The sequence below is a fragment of the Eucyclogobius newberryi genome, unplaced genomic scaffold (genome assembly GCF_026437365.1).
Source record: "Eucyclogobius newberryi isolate DKJ021-1_F unplaced genomic scaffold, fEucNew1.0.hap1 SCAF_1, whole genome shotgun sequence".
Classification (NCBI taxonomy): Eukaryota; Metazoa; Chordata; class Actinopteri; order Gobiiformes; family Gobiidae; genus Eucyclogobius; species Eucyclogobius newberryi.
The window spans coordinates 39,362,076-39,388,486 of NW_027315723.1; the positions used below are offsets into that span (position 1 = coordinate 39,362,076).

At 41.2% G+C, this 26,411-nt stretch overlaps 1 protein-coding gene across 1 annotated transcript in view; it reads right to left on the reverse strand.

Moving 5' to 3' along the window:
• fut8b (fucosyltransferase 8b (alpha (1,6) fucosyltransferase)) overlaps positions 1 to 26,411 on the reverse strand; it is a 199,929-nt gene that overhangs the window by 23,896 nt on the left and 149,622 nt on the right. The window contains exon 7 of the mRNA XM_072446193.1: positions 10,011 to 10,248. Within this exon, the coding sequence (XP_072302294.1) occupies positions 10,011 to 10,248 (238 nt within the window). The remainder of the gene's footprint in view (positions 1 to 10,010; positions 10,249 to 26,411) is intronic.

The following is a 26,411-nucleotide window of genomic DNA, read 5'->3' on the forward strand; positions in this document are numbered from 1 at the left end:
AACCCACCAGAAGGGATAGCGCTGGCAGACTTAAGATCACATTCAGTTCTAAAATCCATTTGCTTTGTTGCTAGGATAATGCTCGCTAGCCAGAACAAAGCCAGGGGTTTTATTGACAGTGTGCAGAATGAAATAACAAAAGGCAATGTAAGCAAGCACTATGGTTGTTGGTTCAACTCTCAAAAAGGGTGTTACTGTGTAATCTCCATGTCATCCCCTGGTACTTCAGTTACAGCTAGTCCTCCAACTAGGTACTCCGGATCTGGTCAAATACGGAGAAGGTAAACTATGGTGAATTTTGTATAAGAATGTAATGCTTTTTCCCCCTAAATGACCTGGGTAACTAGATGTAAACAGTGGGTACATATACATAGCCAGAAAAATAAATAAAATGATAAGATAACTCAATAATTAAATGTGATTATTGGTGTGAGAATCATCAATAGCACCTAGAGACAAGTGTCAGCTGATTTGTTTGAATAACTGTTTCATCAATATTAAAATAACTCTCTTAATTAGAAAGAAATCATATTATTCAGTTTAATGGCATTTTAATAATCTGATTACTAAACTATGCACATGAACAGCCAGGGATAAAAAAGTAGGTGAGATATTAGCTTAAACAGGGTTTCTTAGGCTATCCATGGGTTTCAGAATAGCAAGAAATTAGGACTGTTGCCATAGCGATTAACAGTATAAACAAAATAGTATATATTTTGAATTGTAGAAAGTCCAACTGCTGGATATAACAGGATGCAGAAACCCATGAAAAGGTACCCATCTTATGAACCAAGTCCCTGGATAGTTCAGGTGAGGAGTACCAAGCCGGTCGTTTGGTTCACAGATATATTTATTGCCTCGACATCAAACCCAAATCTTCAACGCTGCAGACAGTAAAGCGCTCATGGAACCTTCTCCGGACATCGAGCAAGGTTCACAATAAGGAGCACCCAGCTCGGGGGGAGAACATCCGGAGAAACTACGCCATAATCAAACCCGCAACCGTCTACCCTTGAAATACTTTGCCACCATAACACAACTTCTGATGGGAAAATCCCAAAATGTATAGTACATTTCCGCTTCTAGTCAAATCTGGGACACATCTTCCATTTTGATTTTACATAATGACATAATGATTACCGACTGATGCTAATATCGTCACAAACTCTTCTACTATACATCATAAAAGATTGCATGATGAGTGAGTTAAAATGGTCTATTCAGAATATCTTTATAAAAAATATAAAAAAAAACACATAAGCTAGCGTGTGCCTGGGGATGGCTCGGAATATAAATCGCTACAGGCATCAAATATTGAGCTGAAAAAATATTCCCAGGCCTGTCTTATATAACTGCAATTCCATGAATCGCATAACGAAGAAATGGTCTCGATATTAGGAATATGGCGCATGTCTTCATCGCACTAATTAGATCAAAATTTCACTCCAAAGCGGGAGATGCGCACGTATCCCCTGCACGTGGCACGGCTCAGACGGTGTGGATGTCAAGCAGAATAGCAAATAATGTGTGATATGTAGTGATCCCGATGAATAATGTATGAGATTTTAGCAACAAGAGAAGCCACAGTGACAAACTATGCAGCAGGCCCAAGCGTTCAGAATATACAGTGCGTTTAACCACCACCACCACCACCACCACCACCACCACCACCACCACTACTACTACTACTACTACTACAGATACTACCACAGATACTACCACTTCTAATACCAGTACAACAGCATTAAGGCCAACAGATCCTTCTATTGTGACAGTGTTCCAGCAACTACTATGTAATTACTACTCCGTACTACTACTACACACCGTTTCTACAATAGCAACTTCTAAATCTTATGTATTCCATAAGATACCCGACAATGTGGCTATTAATTACACCTGTAATCATGTTTCTACAAATTACTACAAAAAAAAAAAAATCTTCTATCACTAACTAAAACTACCACTACTACCATTACTTCTACCACTACCAGTACTAACACAAAAAATAGAAACATCTTAAAAAGGAACTGCTACTGCAAGATTGGACTGAGAAAATATAACTAAGACTCCATTAGCTGTTGCTTTAAAAAAAAAAAAAAAAAAAATCTTCAAACAAATATGAACTACTTGGAACTGAGTCGATTCTAGTAAATAAACCAAAGTGTGTTCAAACTCCTCAAATCAAGATCCATATTCCATATCCCAGTAAAGCAAATCAACTAATTTTTCAGTACGTTTGCTCAGGTATTTTGCTCCTTCAACCATCTTCAATACAATAATATATTTCATTGAATACCACTTTTGACTTGATGAAGTTAGAGTCGTCCTTTTGTAGTGCTTAAAATGCAACATCGACTTGCTTTAGAATTCTCTCATAAGAATGTAATATCAGAAGAGAGAAGCTCAAAAGACTACACCCTTCTCTCCATCAAATGAGCGCTTTGATCAGCAGACTATTGTTCCACATGAAGACGACGTTTCCCCCTCTGCAGCCGAGCGTGGCTGCAAAAATGCTCCGCTCGCTAAAGCCTGGCCAGAACGTGGAGTCTAAATTGGCAACAAACTACTGCCAGAGACAAACAGGGGGAAGATGGCAGCAAGCTAGAGCTGTGGTTCGGGTAAAATTCCAAATCAACATTAAATTATTCTGTCTCAACTTTTAATTTTCATTTACAAGAAGAGATGAGCGGTATTGGCAAAAATGAAAATCTCACATCTCAAGAGTGACATGAGATCTCACTCATAGCTATATTTTTACTATCCTGATAATGATAATCAGATCTTTTTTCAATTATCTTGGTGACAGAGGTTCAAAAATGGGATGGAATGTACATTCAACATAGAAATGTATAATGGACATTTGTTACAAGTTTTTACATAGTTTTTGATAGCTGGAACAAAGGCTTAATTTGTAGTTAATTATTAAGTGGTACGATAGTTGACAAAAGTGACCACCATTTCTTTTCATTTCTCTAGACTTAGTATGACGAATGTGATAATGTGATTTATGAACAGAAAGATAAAACACAAAGTCTCTTCTCTCACCGCTTTTGTCACTAGAGACTTATTGGGAATCCAAGAACGTAACCCAATTGAGAGTACACGTTTAAAGTTTTTACATCAACCATGTGTCCCATGAGTTATTAGAAACAATAAGTACCATACACTTCCACCTGTGAGAGTACAGCAACACCTGACTAAGAAAGATACTGAATTCACCTACAGAGCAATTCCATTCTAAAATTCATTTTCAACAGTGGGGCATTTAATGTGGGAATTGAACCCAGGGTTTTCTTAGCGTGACGCTAACGACTTGACAGCTGTGCAACAATTCATCCAAACTTCCATCCCTGTGGCGTTTTCATACACATGGCTAATTGCTTTTACCATTAATCAAAACTTAAATCCTCGTTAGATTCATGCGGACAAAATACAAAATGACATTGTGTGTAATTGCATACATCTATTTTAATATCGACTCTCTGCTGTTTCATTTTCTCATTTCCAATTTACAACATTGGGGAGCTGCTCGGCCCCATAACATTTCTGCTTAGATTTCCTCCCCCCAAGCTATACGTTTCATTGGATGACATTGTGAGAGGTGGATATAGTGCACCTCTCGTATCTGACCTCCTGGGGGAGACCCTTATGAGAAAGACAGACACAGACACGGCCAAGGAGCACGGCCATTTGCACAATAAAAACACCAACATAACCAATCAATAATGAAGCTTGTTGCTGTATTCACATGAGGAATGTAAAAATATCCTGATTATACCATATAAACTACAGCAAGATAATTCATATATGGTTTGAAATAAACTTTGTGTACAAGATCTTTGATATGGCATGTATATATCTAGCCATCTATCCATCATTTCAGAATATATGCAACTAACTAAGTTAAATACCCTCCCCTTTCGTTATTCAATATGGCAACAGGGTGTAACACACAAACAATGGCATGAATGAAAGAATCTGGTGAAGGTGTATGAATGTAAAAACCCAGAGGAGCTTTGTGGAAAGCCACAAGATGAGGAGTATCTGTAAGATGTCCATACATGGGTTTCAAAGTTTCAAAGGAAAATGTAACAATACTAGACCATGTCAGGTGTCAGATGTGACATTTTCCAGACACATACATGATTTGACGAAACATTATAGGAAATATGAAGGCAAGGAAGTTGAATGTACTTGATGGACTGAATCAATAAACTCTGCTTGTACATCCCACAATGAAGTAGCTAGAACCGCTAAAGCACATAAAAGGCCAGTTTGAGGCTAATTGACTGGATATTAAATGCATATCCAGTGACTAATCCAGTGTTTGCATTTCTCTGTGGCGCAGGAGCCTGGGAGGATGTTGTTGCCCACATTGTTAACACAACAGGCGTGACCACAGCATTAGCTACAGCTGAGGGTTAGCGGTGCTTTTCTGTGTATTACAAGTCTATGCTGGGATGGCCAATGAACGATAAAAAATGCAGAAGGTAGGAGGAATGTTTTATGCATTTGATATTTAGGGACAATGCAATACTGGTACAATAAACTACTACTACTGCAATTGTTAAATCACTGCAGATTAGAGATCAATAAAAAAGAAAATCACGGCTAATGCCAATACCTATTGACAGACAGCGCTGTCGATATTTTAGGGCCAATATGTTGGGCCGATTGATACTTTCCCCCAAATATATTAATATATTCATTCTTTACAACAAACAGAACGTCAGAACACATTTGGCCCTCCATTTTGCACCGAGCAATCACCTCACTCCGTCCCGACATGAGCCTCCTGTCACAGAGCACAAACTCGATACTTACAGTTTAGTGGGAGGAAAGACTTGCAGTAGCCCATGAGCTAAAAATAAAAGTCTTAGTCTTTGTGGCCACACTCAGGTGAAACGTACAGGTTAAGGAGCGAAATGCTTGGGCTCCTGAGATACCTGCTGTAGAAGGGTCTCTCCACAAAGCCACAAGCAGCATTATTTCATCAATGTGCAACATCTAAATTGCTAGCGCGTTTGCTTCTTGTAGCACAGCAGTTAATACAAAACAGTGGCGTGTCTTATCACAATTATGCACACGACACTCAGATCTATGTGTCACTGTCGGCAGGTGAATATGGACCAGTGGATTCACTCTGTCACTGCATCCAACAGATCAGTGTGCAGACGCAAAACAACTTTCTCCAGCTAAACTCAGACAAGACTGAAGTTATTGTCTTTGGCTGACGGAAACAAAGAGAAAGTGTTAGCGGTCACCTCCAGAGTCTCACTCGCTCTAAAATCTGTAAACAAAGTAAGACATTTAGGAGTAATAATGGACTCAAACCTGAATTTCAATATTTACATCAATTCAATAATATCAGTAGCTTTTTTTCTGTCTGAAAATATTGCCAACATTAAAATTATAGTGTCTAAACCAGACTTGGATTAGACTTTTGTAACGGCCTGCTCACTGGCCTCTCCAAACGAGCTGTAAAACAGCTGCAGTACATCCAGAACGCTGCTGCTCGGGTCCTGACTAGAACCAGGAAGTACGATCACATTAGTCCTGTTCTCAGGTCTCTGCACTGGCTCCCTGTGGCTCAGAGAATAGACTTTAAAGCAGCTCTGCTTGTGTACAAGTCTCTCCATGGCCTAGCACCAAAGTACATCTCGGACATGTTAGTGCCATATGAACCATCTTGGACTCTGAGGACCTCAGGGACCTCTGAGAATCTGTGTTCCAGTTCGATGGGGCAAAGACAGGCCCCCGGCTGTGTTTAAATCTAAGATAAAGACTGCTTTGTTTAGCCTCGCCTATGACCAAAATACTTTTATTTGTTTAATATTTTAGATACCACGTTAATGTGTGTTTTTCTTTACTTATTGTGACTTACACTGTATTGTGTTTTTTATGTGTTTTTAACGTTGTAAAGCACTTTGAATTTCACTCTGTACGATTTGTGCACTGTAAATCAAATTTGATTGATTGAATTGAAGATGTAAAGGGACCTTAAAGTGACATATGTAAAAAGCCATTTTTATGCAAGGGAGCAACAACATGGATCTATAGGAGCCCGGGATGGTGAGACAGGGGCCCGAGCAAGACGTTAGATAACGGGGAAGGACACTTGAAAGGCAGTGGAATGAGACGGGGCCAACGCCGCGAAGATAAGAAAGAGGGGAGCCCAGGAGAGAGCCAGTCAAATGAACCGATATGAGGAAAATGAAGAGAGGAAAGCGCGAGAGGAAAAGGAGAGAGCAACAAGATCAAGGAGAGGGAGTGAGAGACAGAGGGGGAATAAATAGACAGAGAGAAGAACAGTAGGAAGAGAGAAAGAAAAGGGAGAGAGAAGGAGAGTAAACAGAGAGCAATGAGATGGAAGGGAGGAAGAGATGGTAGAGAGAAGGAAGGAGACGGGTAGAGTGAGAAGGAAAACAAAGAGAAAAAGAGAGAGGAGGGAGAAATAGAAGGAGACAGAAGAAATAAATAATATAAAAAAGGGGAGAGGGGGAGAAATAAGGGAAGAGAACAGAGAAGAAAGGGCCAGAAAATTAAGAGATTGAATGAAATTTTAAAAATGAGCAGGAAGACAGAGGCGAGGGATTACGGAAGAGGGAGAGCAAAAAGAGGAAGAGATGATTGAGAGAAGGAGGGAGAAGGGGGGTGGGGTGAGAGCGAGTGAGGGAGAAAAAGTAAAGAAAAGGAGGAAGACAGAAAAGGAGAACAAAGAGAGAGAGACTAGTAAGAGGGAGGAGAGAATGAGGGAGAGATAGATGAGAAAAAGTACAAAAACAAGAGTGAAAGATAGTAGAAAATAGAGGGAAGGAGGAGAGAGAAGCTAGAGAGAAGAGAGGGGGAACAGAGAGAGAGAGGGGGAGTGAGGAGAGAAAGGAGGGAGAGGTAGAGAGACATATGGCAAATGGGAGAGAGAGTCTACATTTATAAAACAGAAAAGAGTGCTCCAAGTGAGGTCCCGCACTGCAAGTCCTAGAACTAAATCATAACATATCTATATTTCACCAATGTCTGTTAAACAATGATCTCTGGGTGACTGCTAAGGAACCCAAATGCATTCTGGGATATAAATAGTTTTAGACACTGCTCCCGGTGCCACTGGGCTTCCCTCACATACGCTCCCAATGCTGCTCTAACAAGACAGACGACAGCTCATATACCCACAATACTACAAAATACTTCAACTCTCAAAGATGTGTGCACAAATGCACTTAAGCGCACATGATGAAATCCACTTCCTGCCTGAATCTCGGTGAGGAGCAACTGGCCAGAGGATTATGTTTGTTATAGGTTGATGGGGGGAATGATGGTATCTAAAGTGAACACACCAGAGGCATAAAAACTCCATTCAGAGTCAAAAATTACTACTTTCGGTACTATAAGTGAGAAATATGTTCTTTGCTACTGCTACTTATGCTTCTACTAGGAGATTATATGGCTCAAATCCATATTGCACTTTACTTGATGAGGTTCTTTAAGTGTGTCGATTAAGTGCTGATTATTCATTCACTCGCCGTGGCTGTAGAACCATGTATGGGACATAAGGTATAGACAGTATAGACAGGATAGAGTGGGATTCATACTGTCAGCAGTCCCTTTATGTGATCACTCCATAACTATTATTATTGTGACAGCACCTGCTTGTCTCTGCAGTTGTTATCATCTTGCCTGGGATCTTTCATATGTCGTTAAACTTTTCGTGCATGGAGACAAACAGGTCACTGTAAGAATGCATGTTTGTCCTAGCAAAGATCTTGAGATGGGGCCCCCACTGCTCCGGACTGTTGCCCCAGGAGCATTGAAGGATGGGTCAAATGCAGAGGACAAATATGGGAACAATAAAGTGTACCTTTAGGAACATTTAATCTTAACTTATCAGATAAAAAGATATCAGAGTAAATTTTTTGCTTAACTTAATTATTTGATTTCATAATATATGTTTAACACGTGAACCAAATTGAACAGAGACAACTCCAGAACCAACTCACATTTTTGTATCCACAACCTGGAGCTGAACCAGCAGAAGGCAGCGTACCATGACTTAAAAGTGCATCTATTAAAGACAGATCAGAGCGAGAGGAGAGTAACCCAGCTGAGGGTCACGCGAGTGGGTTGCGTATCATTGCAGCGTTTGTTGCCACATAAACTGCCTGCCAAAAATGTTTGTATGAAATAGTATTATCCAGTACACAGCCAAAGCTAGTGTGAACTAAAATACTTGAAATACTAGGCACACAACTAGAGGACTGAATGGGCATCACTGACACTGCCTTATACCAAATGTATTGCTACAACTACTACTCCTATACTATACCTATCATTAAGATCATTGAGCTGATCGGCTTAAAAGGTGAAAATAAAGGGAGACCTTCAGGATCCAGACTATAATAGACTTTTGTCTTTTTTGTAACAAACTCATCTGCCCTTCTGTATTTTTTAGTCCAGGTAATATCTTTGCTTACTGTTTTGTTCACACTGTTGTTTTCGTTTACAGTGCCATACAGTCATTCATAATCTTATCTACGTTTTTATTGTGATCATAGATCATGAATCTTGTAAATCTATATGTCTTAGGTATTTTTACGTCATAAGTCATAAAGTCAGTTATGTAAAAAAATCCTAAATCACATGACCCCACAATAATTTCAAAAGGTAGTCAACCAGTGTTAAGCATCATTTTACTCTTAAGCCCTGAAGAGGTGTGGAAACATTTTCATTTAGCTTCACTACTGCTTACAATTATGTACACAGTACGTGTTCTGCTATTCTCTGTTCCTCACTATCTATACAACTATTATCACTGTTAGGTATCCACCACATGATTCTAGGCTTACAAAATTAAATGCAATTGAATTCAAATAATTATTACAACTTCTAAATTATTTCAACATAATTTTCCTTATTTCAAGCCAGTTTTTTATCAATCGGGCATAGAAATTGCACTTGCAGAATTGCAGAAAAGATTTCAGGCTAATTATCCCAAATCCAAACAGAAATGTCATGATGGGGGTGCTTTCTCCAATCACATCACAGCGATTGTTGGCATTGAGAACACAAACCTACTGCTAACGTTAGCCTCCTGCCAAAAAGCTTTAACTGAAATTGCATTGTCCGTATCACAGCCAAAGAAGTCTAACTTTGTTTTCGCTGTGGTGGCACAAACACGGAGCTGGCAGTGGCTTTTATACTGTGGCCAGTCCTGTAGTTTATTTAATTACATAGAGCCACTAATCACTGAAACGTCGAGGAGCAAATTGCCTATGTCTGGATACTGTTCAAAAGGTACCAGTACCGTACGGAAAAAACTGCTAACTAATAGTACCAAATAAATGCTGGTACATAAAAAAGGTAGATGACACACTTTAATGGGAGAGCATCATAAAAAGAACCACACATTTTCTTTCCAGACATAACTACATTATGCATTTAGATGAACCAACAATCCTCTGGTTAGTGGGTGAACACTTGGCCACTGTTGCTTGACTTATTGCCACTTTGCCTGATTTTGGTAGTCAGAGCAACTCTCAGTGCTGATTATCATGATACTAGATTGATTTATTTTTCAATAAATATTTTTGGGCTCAATATTTAGATTTTTGCACAAGAACTTATTCTTAATTAATAACATTTCAGTTGCTAAGGGAGAATAATATGACTCTTCATGGATAATATTCATCTGCTTGTGTTTCCCATTGTGCCATATCATCATTATTTTTATTTTAATTATGATAGCATTTTTTTCAATACAATTTGGTTCATAAGCATTGGCTACTCTGCTAAAAAGGGCCTCAGGATTATTGTTTTCATTTTCTGTAGCAATATGTCACACTTCAATATGTGACAGGCCTATTGACAACTGCATGTAAGTTAGTCCGCCCCAGGGCAGATTTGGCCTGTCATCAAGCACGTGCACTGAATGAATAGTGCCAGTGACTTCACATGTTCAAAAAGCACTGGCAATTGAAGGTGCATTACACCATAAACGACTCATGTTCCTTCCTTACCAGACCAGTGTCCCGTGGAGGCTCCGGAGCGGTCAGTGCAGGTGTTGCTCACTGGCAGGAACACGGTTTCCCAGCCTCCAGGCGCGTACCTCCAGTTGTGAGACTCCAGGATGAGGGTGCGCTGGGTCCCGTAGGCGATCATGAAGCAGTAGACCACGTGGTGCAGCTGGCAGCCATACCCGCAGCCTTTGTTTATGTTGCAAACCAGCTTACGGGCCTTGCTGCAGTCTGGAGGGTTCTGAGGAGAGAAACGGAAGAACATATGAAGCCTGCGTGAATTCAGCCTGGAAGACCTAACTCCATCTACGTCCACTGCTACGCCAGGGCCACCTGCTCCCCAGCTCAACCAACGCACTCAAGCCGGGCGTCCGCCTGTTTGTCCGTGAGAGTCGGATTCCTCCTTCGCGCGGAACTCCTCCAGGTTTCTACTTTTCCTAGGAGTTTTTTTTGGTAGTTTTTCCTGGCCGAGAAGGAGGGTCTAAGGACAGGGGACTCCCGGGACATCGCCCCTCGTACCTGCTCCTCATCCTCAATCAACGCACCCAAGTCACTACTCCCCGTGGCACGGCGTACCTCCTCTGCTCCCAATCAGCGCACAGCCGGTCCCATTTAAACCTTCATGCAGTTGGCTTGGCCGCTTCAGACCGTACTGCGACCCACCACCTCCCCTCCTCCTCCTCTGCATCCCTCTCGTCCTAATCATCCTCTCTACCCTCTCACAATATCTACCATCACCTGTCTCCAGGCCCTGGGGGAGACATCTAATTCAGATTATGGAGTGCCCATGATCGTCATGTTTTACGCCGGGGTCTGAGCACCAAATAACCTTCATAATAAAGCTTGCTAAACGATCTTTTCTGAGTCTCTCCAGGGTGAATTTTAGTTATGTTTACTTATATACAATTGTTACATATAATTAAAAATTTGAGTACAACAAAAGAACAAAAAAGTATTGATTTGAAACAAGAGTTGCAACACTTTTTATTCTGCTGACACCAGAGGCCAGTGCACACCACCATAATGAATTCAATTCAATAGGCTGTGTTTTTTTTTTAAGCCCAACAATTTACAGAACGAGACTCCATCTGAGTGAGGACTAATTACTTTGGCAAAGGTTCTACTGTGTTAGCACTGTATCTTACCGTATTTTCCGGACTATAAGTTGCACCTTTTTTTCATAGTTTTGGCCGGGGTGCAACTTATACTTATATAATATTATTTGTTATTTTCACACTTGCAACCGCATTTCATACTCCAGTGCAACTTATGTATATATGTTTTCCTTCTCCATTATGCATTTTTTGGCTGGTGCGACTTATACTCCGGAAAATATGGTATATACTATACACAAGTACTTTCAGTGGTCCAGAGCCCAATAGTTTATATGGTTTGGGTAGAGCATTCATACATGCCAAAATAACCAAAATTGTGCACCAAGTCAACCAAACACAACCCACCCTGAACTCATCGTAAAAGTCAAATTTATTTAGGACCAGCACATAAAAATCCACAAAAAAAAACCTTGTTACCTGCGCCACAGCTCAATAAAACACACCAGCTTCAAGACTTGAACGCTCAACATAAAAAAGACTGTTTCCCAATTTGTTATTACTTCACTCCACTCCCGTAAATATTTACCATTTTCTACTGTTACAAGCTCAAGCAGAACACAGTCCTATTACCTTAATGCTTCTTAAGACCCACAGCTCCTTTTTAATTCATGACCTTTCCCCACGTATCTTAGCCCTTCCAATACGTTTACTGCTACTGCATTGTGTCTTTTGGCGACACACTGGCACTGAAAGAAGCAAACATGAAAATTCTCCTCGCTTTCGTTTCCGTTTTCCTTTCCGTTTGTTTTGGCAGCTTTCGCGCACTCATTATTTTTCACTCAAAGCGCCATTGCGTTGATTCCTCCTCCAATACTTGTGCCACCTTGCCCTCCTTCCTCATCTCATAAATTAGCTTCAATGCCATAGCCGTGAGTAGCAAAGAATACTAAAAGGAGTAGAGTTAGCAAGTCGTTTTTTGTGTGGGAAAAGCTTAAAAATAAAGAAGGGAGTGGGTAAGCGTGTGTGTTGTGATTGGTTCCGTGTGAACATTTCCAAAGCTGTGATTTGAAGCTGGTGCTTTGATCAGATCTGTGAAATAATCAGTGTTGGATAGCGTTACTATTTAAAGTAACTGCCCTGGAAAACTAACGCGTTACGTTACTGCGCTACTGTGTTGTAAAAGTAACGCATTAGAGTACTTTTGAGTTACCAATAATAAACATTTTTGTTCAACGTATATTGTTTGCTGACAATCCTTTTGCATTTCTGAACACAGTAACATGATCATTGAAATAAAAAATAAACAAGCAAAGTAAAGGCGTTTGTCTGAGCTTGATTTATCTTTTCTGTTGACAGATTACTACAATACAATGCCATACAATAAGCAGGTAGGTCTGTCCTCAAGCAATGAAAAACATCACTAAAACAAAACACAGATGCACAACAGAACGTGGTTGTTTTAGCACTGTAGATTATTTAAATCAAACTCAAAACATCGCTGTTGCCCTATATTAACTCCAAAGGGGAAGGAGTTTTTCAAAACGTGCATCTAAAAGCTTTCTCTTTGTCGTGAGGACAAGAGTCCGTAGTCACTAGTTGTGCAGTCACAACAAGCTCACAACACGCCAAGCTCTGAGGAGAGGAGACCTAACCAAACTAACACGCTACTGATCTGAAGTAATGATGTAATCTGAAAATGAAACTGGGTTCACAAAACAAACATGTTAGGTTCCTTGTTACTCTTAAAGGTTCCTTGTTACTCTTAAAAAGTAATTTGAGTACTCTAACGCTTTATCCCCTATTGTGTTAATAACAATAAGAAAAATGTGTGTAAACCAGGTCTTAACACTAGGACTAAACCAGCAATAAACCAAGACTAAACCAGGACAAAACTGGAACTAAACCCAGGTCAAAAAACTGATCCAAACCAAAAATATTAGGCTTACAAATGAAACAGGAAACAAAAGTGTGTTCTAGCTAGAGGTTGCAAGACAATAATAAAACAAGAAAAAAATATTGATTATGTAATTTGGTTGTACTGTCATGGTAACGTATGAGTATGTGTATGGGTGTGAATGTCATGTGGGTGTGAATGTGAACGTCGGTGTGGAAGTGTGTGTGAACGCATTGGCAAATGGTTAGAGGAATCAAATAATAATAAATACATAAAATATATAAATAGCCTGAGGGCATTATTTACATCATTGACCAATGCATTGTCGCTGCACATTTCCACTGGTGCTGCATTTACTGCAGCCATGTGGAGTACTGAGGCTACCACAAATAATACTACTGCAGCAGCAGTAACTGTAAAGTACTGAGGCTACATCAAGACAACTTGCATTAGGTGTGGATACAAAGTCCACTGAGGAGCCTGAATATTAAAGATGGGAATCTCAGATCTCGGTCCGATACAATATGCGACTCGATAAACTTGCTGCGATTTGTTGCGAGATGCATTTCTTACAACCAACGATCCAATCACCACTGGAAATGTCATATTGGAGGCTAGATAAACACAAGGAGCATTATGAATAACTACCTCCGTCAAATTTTTAGTTAATAATAGAGTGGATTCACTTCTGGGAGATACTCAACTCACAGAAATATATTGATGACTTAAAAAAACACTAGCTAAGCAAGCTATGGTTTAAATATAACATTAACAAGCAAGGATGTGGTAAGGATAAAAAGACCGGCTAGACAATGGCAATTTTTTCCGGAAGAACCTGATAGAACTAAGCAAACCTGGGAAGAAGTTGAAACCAAAGTGAAGAAGTGTCTCACAAAGAATCTGAAAATGGATGCACCAGTGAAGATCGAATGTTGAAACAGACATGCAAAGTTCAGTGGTGAAAATTACATTCCAAGATCCATTATGGTAGAGGGAAAGAAATCCTGCACACTGTCAAACTTGCAAAATAAAAGTTTAATGGTACAGAGGCCATCGTCTAGGCCTTCGTCGAAGGCCTGGACGCCGAAACGTTGCCTCAGTGCGCGGGATTTCTTTCCCTTTACAGTTCAGCGTCACGTACGTCCAAGATCCATTATGGTAAAACTACAGCGCAAGACTTTGAACAACTAATCCTGACACCGCTGAGGAACTCCTCCATATCAACAAGGACTTCTCTGAGTGAGGAAGCGGAAAGCAGTTTTGTAACCTATCATCAGTTCAAAAAGGGCGTACATGTTAACATTTTCATGGTGTACTTGTAAAAATATGGAACTTAATTTACCAAAACGAAGGATACTTTTAAATAATTTAAACATCAGGAGTTTATGTAATACATTTCATTATCAAATTGTATTCACAATGAAAGAATACGAGGGCTCTGTCTGAGCCATAATTGTGTATGATGACAATTGTGTGACTACAGTAAATTACAATTTTTTTAGATGTGATCAAAATCTGGAGTGGAGTGGCTATTTATATACAAAGCCACATTTCAGCCAAGGTAAGGACAGACCTGATGGAGGTGCATCTCACTTATTGTCAACCAAGAATTGGCAGTATTTATAGGCCACCAGGTCCAAGTGCATTGTATGATGAGGAGTCGTGTTCTCTTCTTACAAGTATCTATATTCTCTATAAAGAGTCTGATTTGGGCAATGAAATGTATGTTCAAGTGTTTTTTTGTTGCTTTCATGAGTAGAAGACAAGCAGAAGTGTCATTTATTGTTTGGTTTTTTTATTGTTGTTTTTTTGTTTTAGTCTAAAACCTGCTGTTTTAGTCTAAAACCTGCTTTGTGTGGCCTTTTGAATTATGCGAGAAATCAGCACAACTTTTTGACTTGAGCCATTCCCAGAACGGAAGCAGCTGATGACGCAGAGCTGTGACTTTATGGAACAATCTGCCACAACAACTGTTAGGGCAGCTTCTACAAAAGACTTCTGAAAAATGCTATGTGGATGGAGGCTTAAGTATTAACATGAAATGGCTGTGTCTATATATTATATGGTATCTCAATGTTTAATGGAAATAATTTGTATTTGGAGAAGTAGCTAAAGAAATAAAAATGTCCAAATGATAGGCCTAAACAAGGGCCAAACCAAAACTAAACCCAGTCTGCTGATCTTGGGACTAAACCGGGACCAAAAACAGGACAAACCAGGGGTAAACGATGATTGTTGGTGCTAAAATGGTGAAAATAAATAGGGAATGAATTGAACTAGGCTACAGTGCAAATGGCCCAAATGAACCACTTCCAAACAGTGATTAGACAGTGGTAGGCCTACTTTTCTCCATAGGGTGCAGCAGATGTGGAGGGCTGGGGTAATCAGGACTCAGAGCTCCCACTGGCGCTCGAGTGAGCCGGGGGTAAAATGAGGAGTGTACAGAGAGCAGCGGCGGTTATGGAGAAGTATGGAGCTGTCTGCCGGTAAATAGCAGCCACGTGTTTGGCAGGTTGTCTCAGGGCAGCTGTGGCTACATAGTGGAGCAATAAGGCCCAACCGTAATGAGAAGCTTGACACTATTGTGATATATTAACCATTTCACGCTACACTCTGTGGGGGGTTTGCAATTGTAGCCAAAGCTTCCCTGGGGTAAACTGACCAAAGCAAGGCTGCCAATCTAAGAAATCGGCCCCAACGACCACCATCAATCAGTCACACCACTTTTATACAAGGCAAGGTGGGTCTCGCCTAAGGACACAAGGACAGAACTTTCAAGCAACTTTTTCAGCTTAGGAACAAGAGCAAAAGTACATTTTTTTTGTACTTTGCTTCCTGACAAAAGTTGTGATCGTCAACATCCGGAACATCTATCTGGAGGATTTGTATGTTTTATAGAAACATGGAGCACCCATCGAAAACCTGCCCACTGGGAAATGAACCACTGACCTTTCCGTATGAAATGAATGCTAAACATACTGAATAAATTTAGTTGAGCCAGCATTTTCTCTACAAAACACAAACTCTACACCCGCAGCTTACAGTACAGCAAAAATGCATTAGGAATCTCAGAGAGCTGTCATGCTATTTGTCTGACGAAGGATACGCAACCGCTATGAGTACCTTGTTTCAACAAAAATCACAAAAATTCAACTTGGCAAGAGCGTAACATTTCTTTTACAAGGTTATTCCTCTTAACAAGTGAATATATACTCTATGAAAGCGCCACGCTCAGGTAATTACAGCTAAAATGCCAGTGCTGGGATGAAAGTGTAGAATCAGGCTTTTGTTTGAGTAAATGTCTCTTTGGCTGCCATCTTTGTCATCATAATTAATTTGAAAGCAATGCATTTCACACTGTATAGCTCTCATTATGGGTGACTGTCGCTGCAGGGAGGACTTTTGAAGTAAAATACCTGCTGCCTGTGAAACACTTAATGTATGCAGGGAAAAGCAATGTTCATGAATACAGGAAGTGGAATTGCAGTAACCTTGTTTTGCTATTGTTGGCGTCAGGTACAACAGGACTAAAACAGGATTAGAGGGATGGGACTTAGAATTTGTATATTCATATCAAATATATACTTTATTGATAATATTTGCCATGCAGATTTATCCAATAAGAAAGCAGAAGAGTGTTGCCAGTTCCAATGCTGAAATCCAGCGTGCTCAAGCCTATGTGTCCTCTCTGATCTGAATGGTCACTACCTAAAGCCCAGAACCTGCACTAATCGTGAATCAGTGCTAGTGCAGCCTTTGCAGCTTTGTGGGCCTGGCATTCTGGAGGTTCTGAGCTGAATGTGATGCATGGCCTGTCCACAACCTGCAAAAGGAAAAGGAGAAACACTTGTGTCTCTATCTGCAGGTGACGACACTGGGAAACCAGGTTCAGTTGAGATTAGAGTCTTTTCTCTTTTCTTTTTTAAACAGTAAGAGCACAGGCTACATACCCTACTTTAAAGATAAACTGTGGGACCAAAGTGAGACTTGAATAAAATTAAACTCCGTAAAACAAGACTGAGCATGGACTAAGCAAGGTCTACCAAAGATTAAACTGGGTCTTAACTAGGGGTCCTGGCCCAGCTTAGTACTGAAGTAGACTTGGTTTAGACTTGTTCTATTTCTGGACTTTTTCCATACCTTCCACAATTTTGCACCCGAGTGGCTATGCGGTTGCCATGAAACCCGCACTCCGATTTCCAAATGTGGAATTTGGCTGCAAATTAGTTGAAATAAATGCTAGCCTCAATTGGCTTCAATTGGCTGGAGCCAAACAATATCGCGTCCCTAAGTCCACTTTTTCTACACTCTATGATTTTTCCTGATCTATAGTCCAGGTTTAGTTACAGGTTTAGTCCTAGTTTAATCCCAATTTTGATGTAGTGAATATCTATATCAGGACTAAACTGTGTCTAAACTAAGGTTAAATTGTGATTAAACCCCAGGGCTAAACAAGGCTGAAACCACGACTTTAACCAGGGTCTTAAACCAGTTCAAAATTAATTAAACCAGTGTTGTTCAAACTAGTCAGCTACTAAACTTGGACTAAACACAGTCTAAATCAGAATGTACCAGGACCGGACCTGTTTTAAACCAGGACTTCCTGATGGATCGTAGTATTTCAAAAATTCTGTAAACGTCCTTGCAAGAACTGTTTGGCATAGCGGTCATTTGCATCCAGTAATTGCCTCTTATAATAACATTTGGTCCTACAGTGGCGTTATCCCCAAGCAATTTCACTTTGGGAAAACACATATACAATTAGAGTCGCATGCAGCCCCCAATACAAGTCAATACACGTGTTAGTTCTACAATTACCGGTGCTCATGTTAATATACCGTATGCAATTATTACTGCTATAGCAACCAAATTAAAATCAATATCACAACTAAGACCAATTCAGAAGCAGGGCATGTGTTGTATTGAAAATAGCAACCCATTCAACCCATTTCATTTTCACAACAGAAGTCATTTTCTAGTCATTGACCCATTTTTTGATAATGACAGTATTTATGTGGCCTGATTTTTATGACGCTGGTTTAGACGTTTTGAATGTAATCGTGCCACATATATGACAATGTGTAAGAAAACATCGTGACCAGTACAGGATGATGTTTTTGTGCCCTAATTCTAACCAAACAATCATCTCGCACGCGGTTTGTATGAATCTCCTCTTCACTGCGACCAATGTCCAGATCCAGGAGGAGATACTTCAAAATACATTGCTCCTTGATCTTTTATCATGATCTGGCCTCACGTCTCTCATGGTTGAAATACTGTGAGGACAAAATGGTCTTGTTCATGAATACAACAACAGCATGGACTTGGACGGGGCTGAAAGATACAAAGATGTAATCGGATCCTGAGATGATATTCTATTTTAGTGAGATCGTCAGATTGGGGTTCAGTGGTTTTATGTTTAATGCAGCACCCCGCTCAAACACAGACACTTTTAACTGCCCGCTCCTCATGCTCTGAGTGATTAACAGGTGGATTTAACCAATCACAGTGTAAATATGTAGCAGATGGTTTTAGTTTCCCTTTAATCGAGGATAAAAAGCATAGGAACTGCATGAATTCGGATCAAATCAAAATTGTGATGAAGGTGCTGGAAAAAATAACGCCATCTATAATAAACCTCCTTTACATTACACCATTCTGCTTAATCTCTGGTCACTAAATTCAACAACTGATCTTGAGAAATACAAAGAAAATACTAAAAGAATAAAGGTCTTGCTCAGGGATACAGTATGAACTTAAGCAAGGTTTGTACCAACTTCTGTCTGTGCCAACCCATCACTCAAATGTGCAACTTTAAATCATACTACAGCATTTCTATGATAAATAATAGCACTTACTCATTGTAATCAATTCTCCTTTGTTGAAATCTATTGACTCAGGTAAAGTTGAATCCACTACCCTCTGGTTGGTGGGAAAAAAACTCAACCCACTGTGCCAATGTTGACCAACCAATTGAAAGTGTTAACACACTCTATTAAATGCCTCCAACTGCTCATAGCATGACATGTTCTTAATTCTCTTTTGCTAAAACCACTTTGAGACCCCACACTGACAATTAGGCCTGACTGACGCACACATTTGTTACGTTGAGATGAAATTTAGCTCTTTAATGATCTGCCATTCAACTGGCATGGCTATAATTTTATGTCTTGAGCATAATTTACGAGCAGAATAAGAAAATAATAATACAAATGCGCTGTAGAATGGTGATGGATGCCCACCATCATTAACAGTAGCGTAAGTTCTGGAAAGGCAAGGCAAGGCAAGGCAAGTTTATTTGTAGAGCAAATAATTTTCATACACAAGGCAATTCAAAGTGCTTCACACAGCAGGAAAAATGCATTCAAATCACAAAGAAATTACAGAAATACAATAAAATTAACTAAATTAAAAATTATCAATCCAACTGATTTTCTAAACTAATAAAATCACAAACAAAAGAGAAGAGTGCAAAGAAATAATCCTTTCAGTCATATGCGCAGCTAAACAAAACTGTTTTTAGCTTAGATTTGAACATTGTCAGAGTAGAAGCCTGTCTCACATCTTCAGGAAGACTGTTCCAGATTTTAGCTGCATAAAACTGAAACGCAGATTCCCCATGTTTTGTCCTGACTCTGGGCACCAGCAGGAGGCCGGTCCCTGAGGTCCTCAGAGTCCGAGATGGTTCATATGGCACTAACATATCCAAGATGTACTTTGGTGCTAGGCCATGGAGAGACTTGTACACAAGCAGAGCTGCTTTAAAGTCTATTCTCTGAGCCACAGGAGCCAGTGCAGAGACCTGAGAACAGGACTAATGTTATGGTACTTCCTGGTTCCAGTCAGGACCCGAGCAGCAGCGTTCTGGATGTACTGCAGCTGTTTTACAGCTCGTTTGGAGAGGCCAGTGAGCAGGCCGTTACAGTAGTCTAATCTACTGGAGACAAACGCATGGATAAGTCTCTCTAAATCTGGTTTTGACACTATATTTTTGATTTTGGCAATGTTTTTTAGATGGTAAAAAGCTGCTGATGTTATTGATTTGACGTGGCTATTAAAGTTCAAGTCTGAGTCCATTATTACCCCCAGATTTCTAATTTGGTTTGTAGGTTTTAGAGCGAGACTCTGGAGGTGACCGCTAACACTTTCTCTTTGTTTCTGTGGGCCAAAAACGATTATTTCAGTCTTGTCTGAGTTCAGCTGGAGAAAGTTGTTTTGCATCCACAAACTGATCTGTTGGATGCAGTGACAGAGTGAATCTACTGGTCCATAGTCACCTGCCGATAGTGAAACATAGATCTGAGTGTCGTCTGCATAATTGTGATAGGACACATTTTCACTGCGTATCAACTGACCTAACGGCAGCATGTAGAGGTTGAACAGAAGGGGACCCAGGACTGACCCTTGGGGCACTCCACAGGTCAGGGTCATGTGGTCTGAGACACAGCTACCAATTTCAACAAGGTACTTCCTGTCTTCCAGATAGGACCTTAACCAGTTTAGGGCAGTGCCAGTGATGCCCACCCAGTCCTCTAGTCTCTGTAAGAGGATCCCATGATCGACAGTGTCAAAAGCAGCACTCAGATCTAACAGAATTAAGACTGAGGCTTTGCCCGTGTCAGTGTTCAGGCGGATGTCATTTGTCACCTTGACAAGAGCAGTCTCAGTGCTGTGATGAGGTCTAAAACCTGACTGAAAAGGAGAGATGCAATGAAGAAACGGACAACAGAAGTGACAAAGTGGCAGGAAAGGCAGGAAAAAAAGATTGATTCCTTTGGGGACGTAGATCTAGAGTAATAAAAGTATTGACTACTACTTTCTCTAAAACGTAGGATAATCATCATTATCTGACTAAAAATCTTGTTTTGTTTAGTTTGTTAATTTTGGCGAAGTTTATAATTTTATTTCATTGCAGGCAGGCAGCAGATGTGACATAATAACATACTCTTACCAATACAATAAACAAGGGTCAAATGTGTGTAATTCAGGCTACCCCAAATAAATTGTCTGTTTGCTGTAACCCGAGCCAACATTTTTCAAGTGGCTCGGACGGTAGGCAAATTCTTATTTTTTTTACTTTGAAGGCAAAAATTATTGATTATTATTTGAGTCTGAGTGACCACCAGGGGTCAGGCTTCAACAGTCAATGACGGAAAACGTCTCTATCAACCCGATTTTAAGACATTTCAATCGACCTTTTGTACGCCACTATCCTTTATTTTGGTAGCGAAGGAGAGCGGGGGGAACGTACGGGGGACACGGGCACCGCCATGTTTGTTGTGATGACGCTACTGGGTGTGTGTCAATCCCAGAATGCATTGCGTAAAACACCCTGACAAAGCCTGGCATGTCCTATGGACACTAGAGTGGCGCCGACGGAGGTGCACCAACGTGTTAAAGGCAATTTGTCGTCATCAACTCTCGGTCTGTTTTGTTACAGACGCATGTGGGGGACTGACTATGCAGACGCACATGCGCTGCGCAGTGCGTTGTTTTTGCTATAAGGATGAAAGATAGGATAACAAGCGTGATAAAAATGTTCAACACGGTGGTTTAGGGAAGTCCGGTCGGTGAGTCGGCGAAATAATTGAAAAATAAAATAATTAAAATTTTTTTCAACAAAATGCTGATAAAAACATTTCAGTCGGCTAGTTTCACACTGGGTCGGTCGGGTTACGGCAAACAGACATATTATTTTGCTGAGCCTCATACAAACGTTTTTATTTGACGATTAAAAGTTAATGGCTCTCGCCCCCCTCGCTCTCCCTCGTCGCTCTCCCCCGTCGCTCGCCCCCCTCACTCGCCCCGCTCCTCGCTCTCCCCCTCGCTTGCCCCTCTCACTCGCCCCCCTCACTCGCCACCCTCACTCGCCCCGCTCCTCGCCCCGCTCCTCGCCCCTCTCACTCGCCCCTCTCACTCGCCACCCTCACTCGCCACCCTCACTCGCCCCCCTCACTCGCCACCCTCACTCGCCACCCTCACTCGCCCCCCTCACTCGCCACCCTCACTCGCCACCCTCACTCGCCACCCTCACTCGCCCCGCTCCTCGCCCCTCTCACTCGCCCCCCTCACTCGCCCCCCTCACTCGCCCCCCTCACTCGCCCCCCTCCTCGCCCCTCTCACTCGCCCCTCTCACTCGCCCCCCTCACTCGCCCCCCTCACTCGCCACCCTCACTCGCCCCCCTCCTCGCCCCTCTCACTCGCCCCCCTCACTCGCCCCCCTCACTCGCCACCCTCACTCGCCCCCCTCACTCGCCCCCCTCACTCGCCCCCCTCACTCGCCCCCCTCACTCGCCACCCTCACTCGCCCCCCTCCTCGCCCCCCTCCTCGCCCCTCTCACTCGCCCCTCTCACTCGCCCCTCTCACTCGCCCCCCTCACTCGCCCCCCTCACTCGCCCCCCTCACTCGCCACCCTCACTCGCCCCTCTCACTCGCCCCTCTCACTCGCCCCCCTCACTCGCCACCCTCACTTGCCCCGCTCCTCGCCCTCCCCCTTGCTCGCCCCTTACCCGCCCCTCGCTCGCCCCTCTCGCTCGCCCCTAAAAAAGGACAGAAGTGCCTTGTATTTAGCATGTGCTTGTTTATGTGTGTTTTGAGGCTTCTTCCAGCTTCGCAGTGGACGGCAGAGCATTCTGCTCCTCCCTTCTCACATCTCCATATGAATCTTCCCTTTCAACACAGGCCCCAATGTATCATTGTTTTTAATGGCTATTTTATCTGTTGAGAGGAAGGAAGCTTACTCAATCTTTCTGCAGCTATTATTCTTTTTTTTTAATTTGCCCCTTCAATTAGATTCTAATTATAATCCTGCTTGGAAATTTCCCTTCTGCAAAAATACTTTTATTTACAGTTTTAGGCAGTACAAACAGAATTATAGCATTTTGTTTTGCAGTCGAGTAGGCCAAAAGTGTGTGAGTGTATGTTTGATAAATGAGCAGAGGCAGCCGGTGGAACACCGTGCCCTCTCAGCGGTGGTGACAGCAGCTGTTAGTGGCACTGCTGTCTCCACCCGTTCAGACCGGCTGCACGCTCTTTATAAAACATGCTCCTCATTGCTGCCGTTGTTCTACATCAGCAATATATTACCCAGTACTGAGGAGGGACATAACCAGATAAGTTAGGTCTTTTGGCTTACAGCAGGAAGATTTCAAGTAGGATTCCTACTGTAATGCTGATATATTCTTGATTATCACATTGATCATGATGTCCAATTTATTGGTGTTTTGATTCTCAAGATAATGATCCAATCAGAAATCAGAATGCAGCCTCTACAGCTCACTGAAGGAATTCTGGTGAAGAAGCAGAACATGAGGCCTGTCCATAAACTGAGAGGGGAAAAACCTGTATGTGTCTAATGTGTTTAACCACTGGCAACACAGGTTCAGTTGTGATTGTAGTTCATTTTATTTAACAGTAAGAGCGCAGGCAACAAAGGGTTTCTTTAACTTTTCTGGTGGAGGTAAGCAACCTGCAAGTCTTTGATTTCTTCTTCCATTATCAAGTAATACGAAGCCATTTTAATCTTAACAAACACATACTCAAAACTCAACATGTATGCATCTATTCAAACTAATGAAGTCATCGCGAAAGGCCAAGAGAATACAAACATACAGACATTTTAACAGCGTGTTTAATTTAAAATATTTACATACCCCACGGGAGTGCGATGCAAATATAGCAGTTATGGAGAGTGCATCAATCCTCTGTGCATGTTCTGCCTCTCCTGTCCCACTATTCTAGCTCGTGTCTCACATGCAAATAGTTTTGCATATGAATGGAGAGTGCACGTGGGAACAAAGTGCTGACAGGCTGCAGGAATTGCGATTATCAGACATCACAGTGTTCATCTGACGGTTACAGCTGGAGCAAATATGACAAGGACTAAACCAATTCTTGCAACCACAGGAGGGCACTTCAGTGGGAGGGCTAACCACCAATCCTGGCTTTACATATTTTGAAACATGGCAGGTGTCAAGTCTCCATCCCATTATACATTTACAGAGGGCACTAGTGAGCAATTTTTAAAGATCAATACGTATCAATATGGCCAGCTCTTCAAAATACACGCCTCAATGGCTCCTTCCAAAGCAAACCATCTTTGTCAAATTTACTAATCTTACCAGCAAAATGACATTTTCGTTAGTTCACTAACTCTTGAGAATCCATGTTGTAAGACTCCCGCTGATTCGTTTGCAGCACGCACCAGTGGTAACTGGACCAATCACATGGCATTAAGGGCTCACAGTCGGGGCTAGAACCAATCAAAGAGCAGCATTGTGGTTTCGGCAAAAGTCAAAACAATCTGACCCAAAAAAACATGGCGGCGCCGACAGTCGTACGTCGTTCTATTTTAGGAGAAATATGGACTAAATTGTACAAAAAACTTGCACTCAATGGTGCTTTGTACATTTGTAGATAAGAACGAGGACTGTGCTATTCTGACCACGGGATTTAACACAATTTAGATTTTTCTGCTTTGTCCGCTGTTGTGGCGCTTTGATCTATAAGCGTGAAGTATTTTTTTAATATCCCGACGGCTTTCGGCGAAAAACTTTCAGATTGACTAATGTGAAGAACTCAATGAGTGAAACACAGCTCAATCTGGCGTGAGCCAGGTTACACATTTACCAGGACCTTTGCGTTTTTAAAATTGCCGTTTCATTAAGAGCTCATTATGACGACACCCTGAGACTATAGGTTTAGGGCGGGGCCATAAAATATTCTATTGTTTGTCTTGGGATGCTCTATGTATCTGCCAAGTTTCATTTGTCTACGAAAAAAATTAAATAAAAGGCTCTGTTCCCTCCATTGGTGTAATGTATTTAGATTTTCAAGAGGGCGCCGCTGAGCCGGTTTGTAACGTAGGATCTTGGCGACTTTACGTAAAGTAAATTTGAGCCGAGCTCTAATTTGTGCCAAATTTTATGACTTTTCATGCACGTTTAGGTTTTCAAAACTTCTATTTCGTTGTCAGATTGTGCTATAATCAGCACGCTGTGTAATTATTTTCAGAAGTCCATGTCAAAGAAACGTTTATATATTTCAAAAAAAATAATTTGAAGGGAGCGCCACTTTAAAAAAAAGGGGCCCTTAATTAGCATTTCATTATGTCCAGCTCACAATTCTCACAATTCAAGTGCTCTATTGGGTACGTTCAAATCAGATGTTTGTAAAAGCTCAATAAATTGTGATTTTGTTGAAACTTCACCATGGCCACGCCCAATGTTCTATTTAAAATCAAATTGACATCGTTCATTGCATATGAGTTTTCAACGTTTTGACCAAGTTTGAAATGTTTTCCATTAAAACTGTTGGAGATGTCAAAAGATGATGTGTGACTTTTTAATTATCGGGGCTGATCCAATACAACAGACCTACTGGAGGGTTTAGGGCGAGGTCATGACTTATTTTTTTATGCCAAATTTCAGCTGTGCACGTTGAATTTTTTCTAGTCAGAGCTCCAATTGCAGCCCGGTAAATAGGTTTTTTAGGTGGCGCTCTTTTGACAGGTTTTCTCGGGGTCTTCAGACAAAATTAGAGCTCACTTAACTCATAATTTCAGATTTACAATTTACTTGCATATTCATCATTGTTTACTACTTGGTTTTTGCACTTTCCCTCAAAAAGCACAAAATTGTCTCAATTTTTTTTGCTAAAATAGGCTCAAGTATGTTTGTCCAAGTTGCTATGTTGTTTTGGTTGGTCTTCTTCGGACCCTGTATAAGGAAAAACAACAAGACTAAATCAGATCGAAACCAGGACTAAACCAGGACTAAACTTGTACTAAAGCTGGACTGCACTGGATGTAAACCATGTGCGCTATGTGTCAAAACCAGCAATAAACCATGACTAAACCAGGTCTGAACTAAAACTGTAAATCAAAATTGCACCAGATCTAAACCAGGATCAAAATCATATCCAAACCAGGACTAAACCAGGGTTTGACTAGAATCACACCGGGACTTTGTGTTGAATATAAATTGTGTTGTGCCTGTCCTTCCTCGCCTTCCAGTACATCTTGCATGCGTTTAGCTTAGCATGTGTTTGGAGCGTCGGTGTGTGAACAAAGTGCCGACAGCTTCCAGGAATCGCACCTGTCAGGAATCGCACCTGTCAGAAATCTCAGCGTTCACTTGCCTCTCCAGGAATGGCCTGTGACAGTTATGGATGGTGCAAATGAGATGTTTGCACTTACACGTTCAGCGTCTTTGGGATTGTGAGAAAACAGGCTGGCACTGAGGGTAAGTACACGTCAACCTGGTTTGTATAGGAGGAGGAAGAGGAACTGGCAATGACAATGTAAAGAGCTAAAGGACAAATATGATGCATTATTTGTATTGTTATTGGCATTTTAAAAATCAACACTTCCTGGTATAAGCAGTTGTACTCATCGTGATTTGACGGCAGAAATGCACAGAATGAGTCCGGCAATAATTTATGGACTTAAAAAGAGC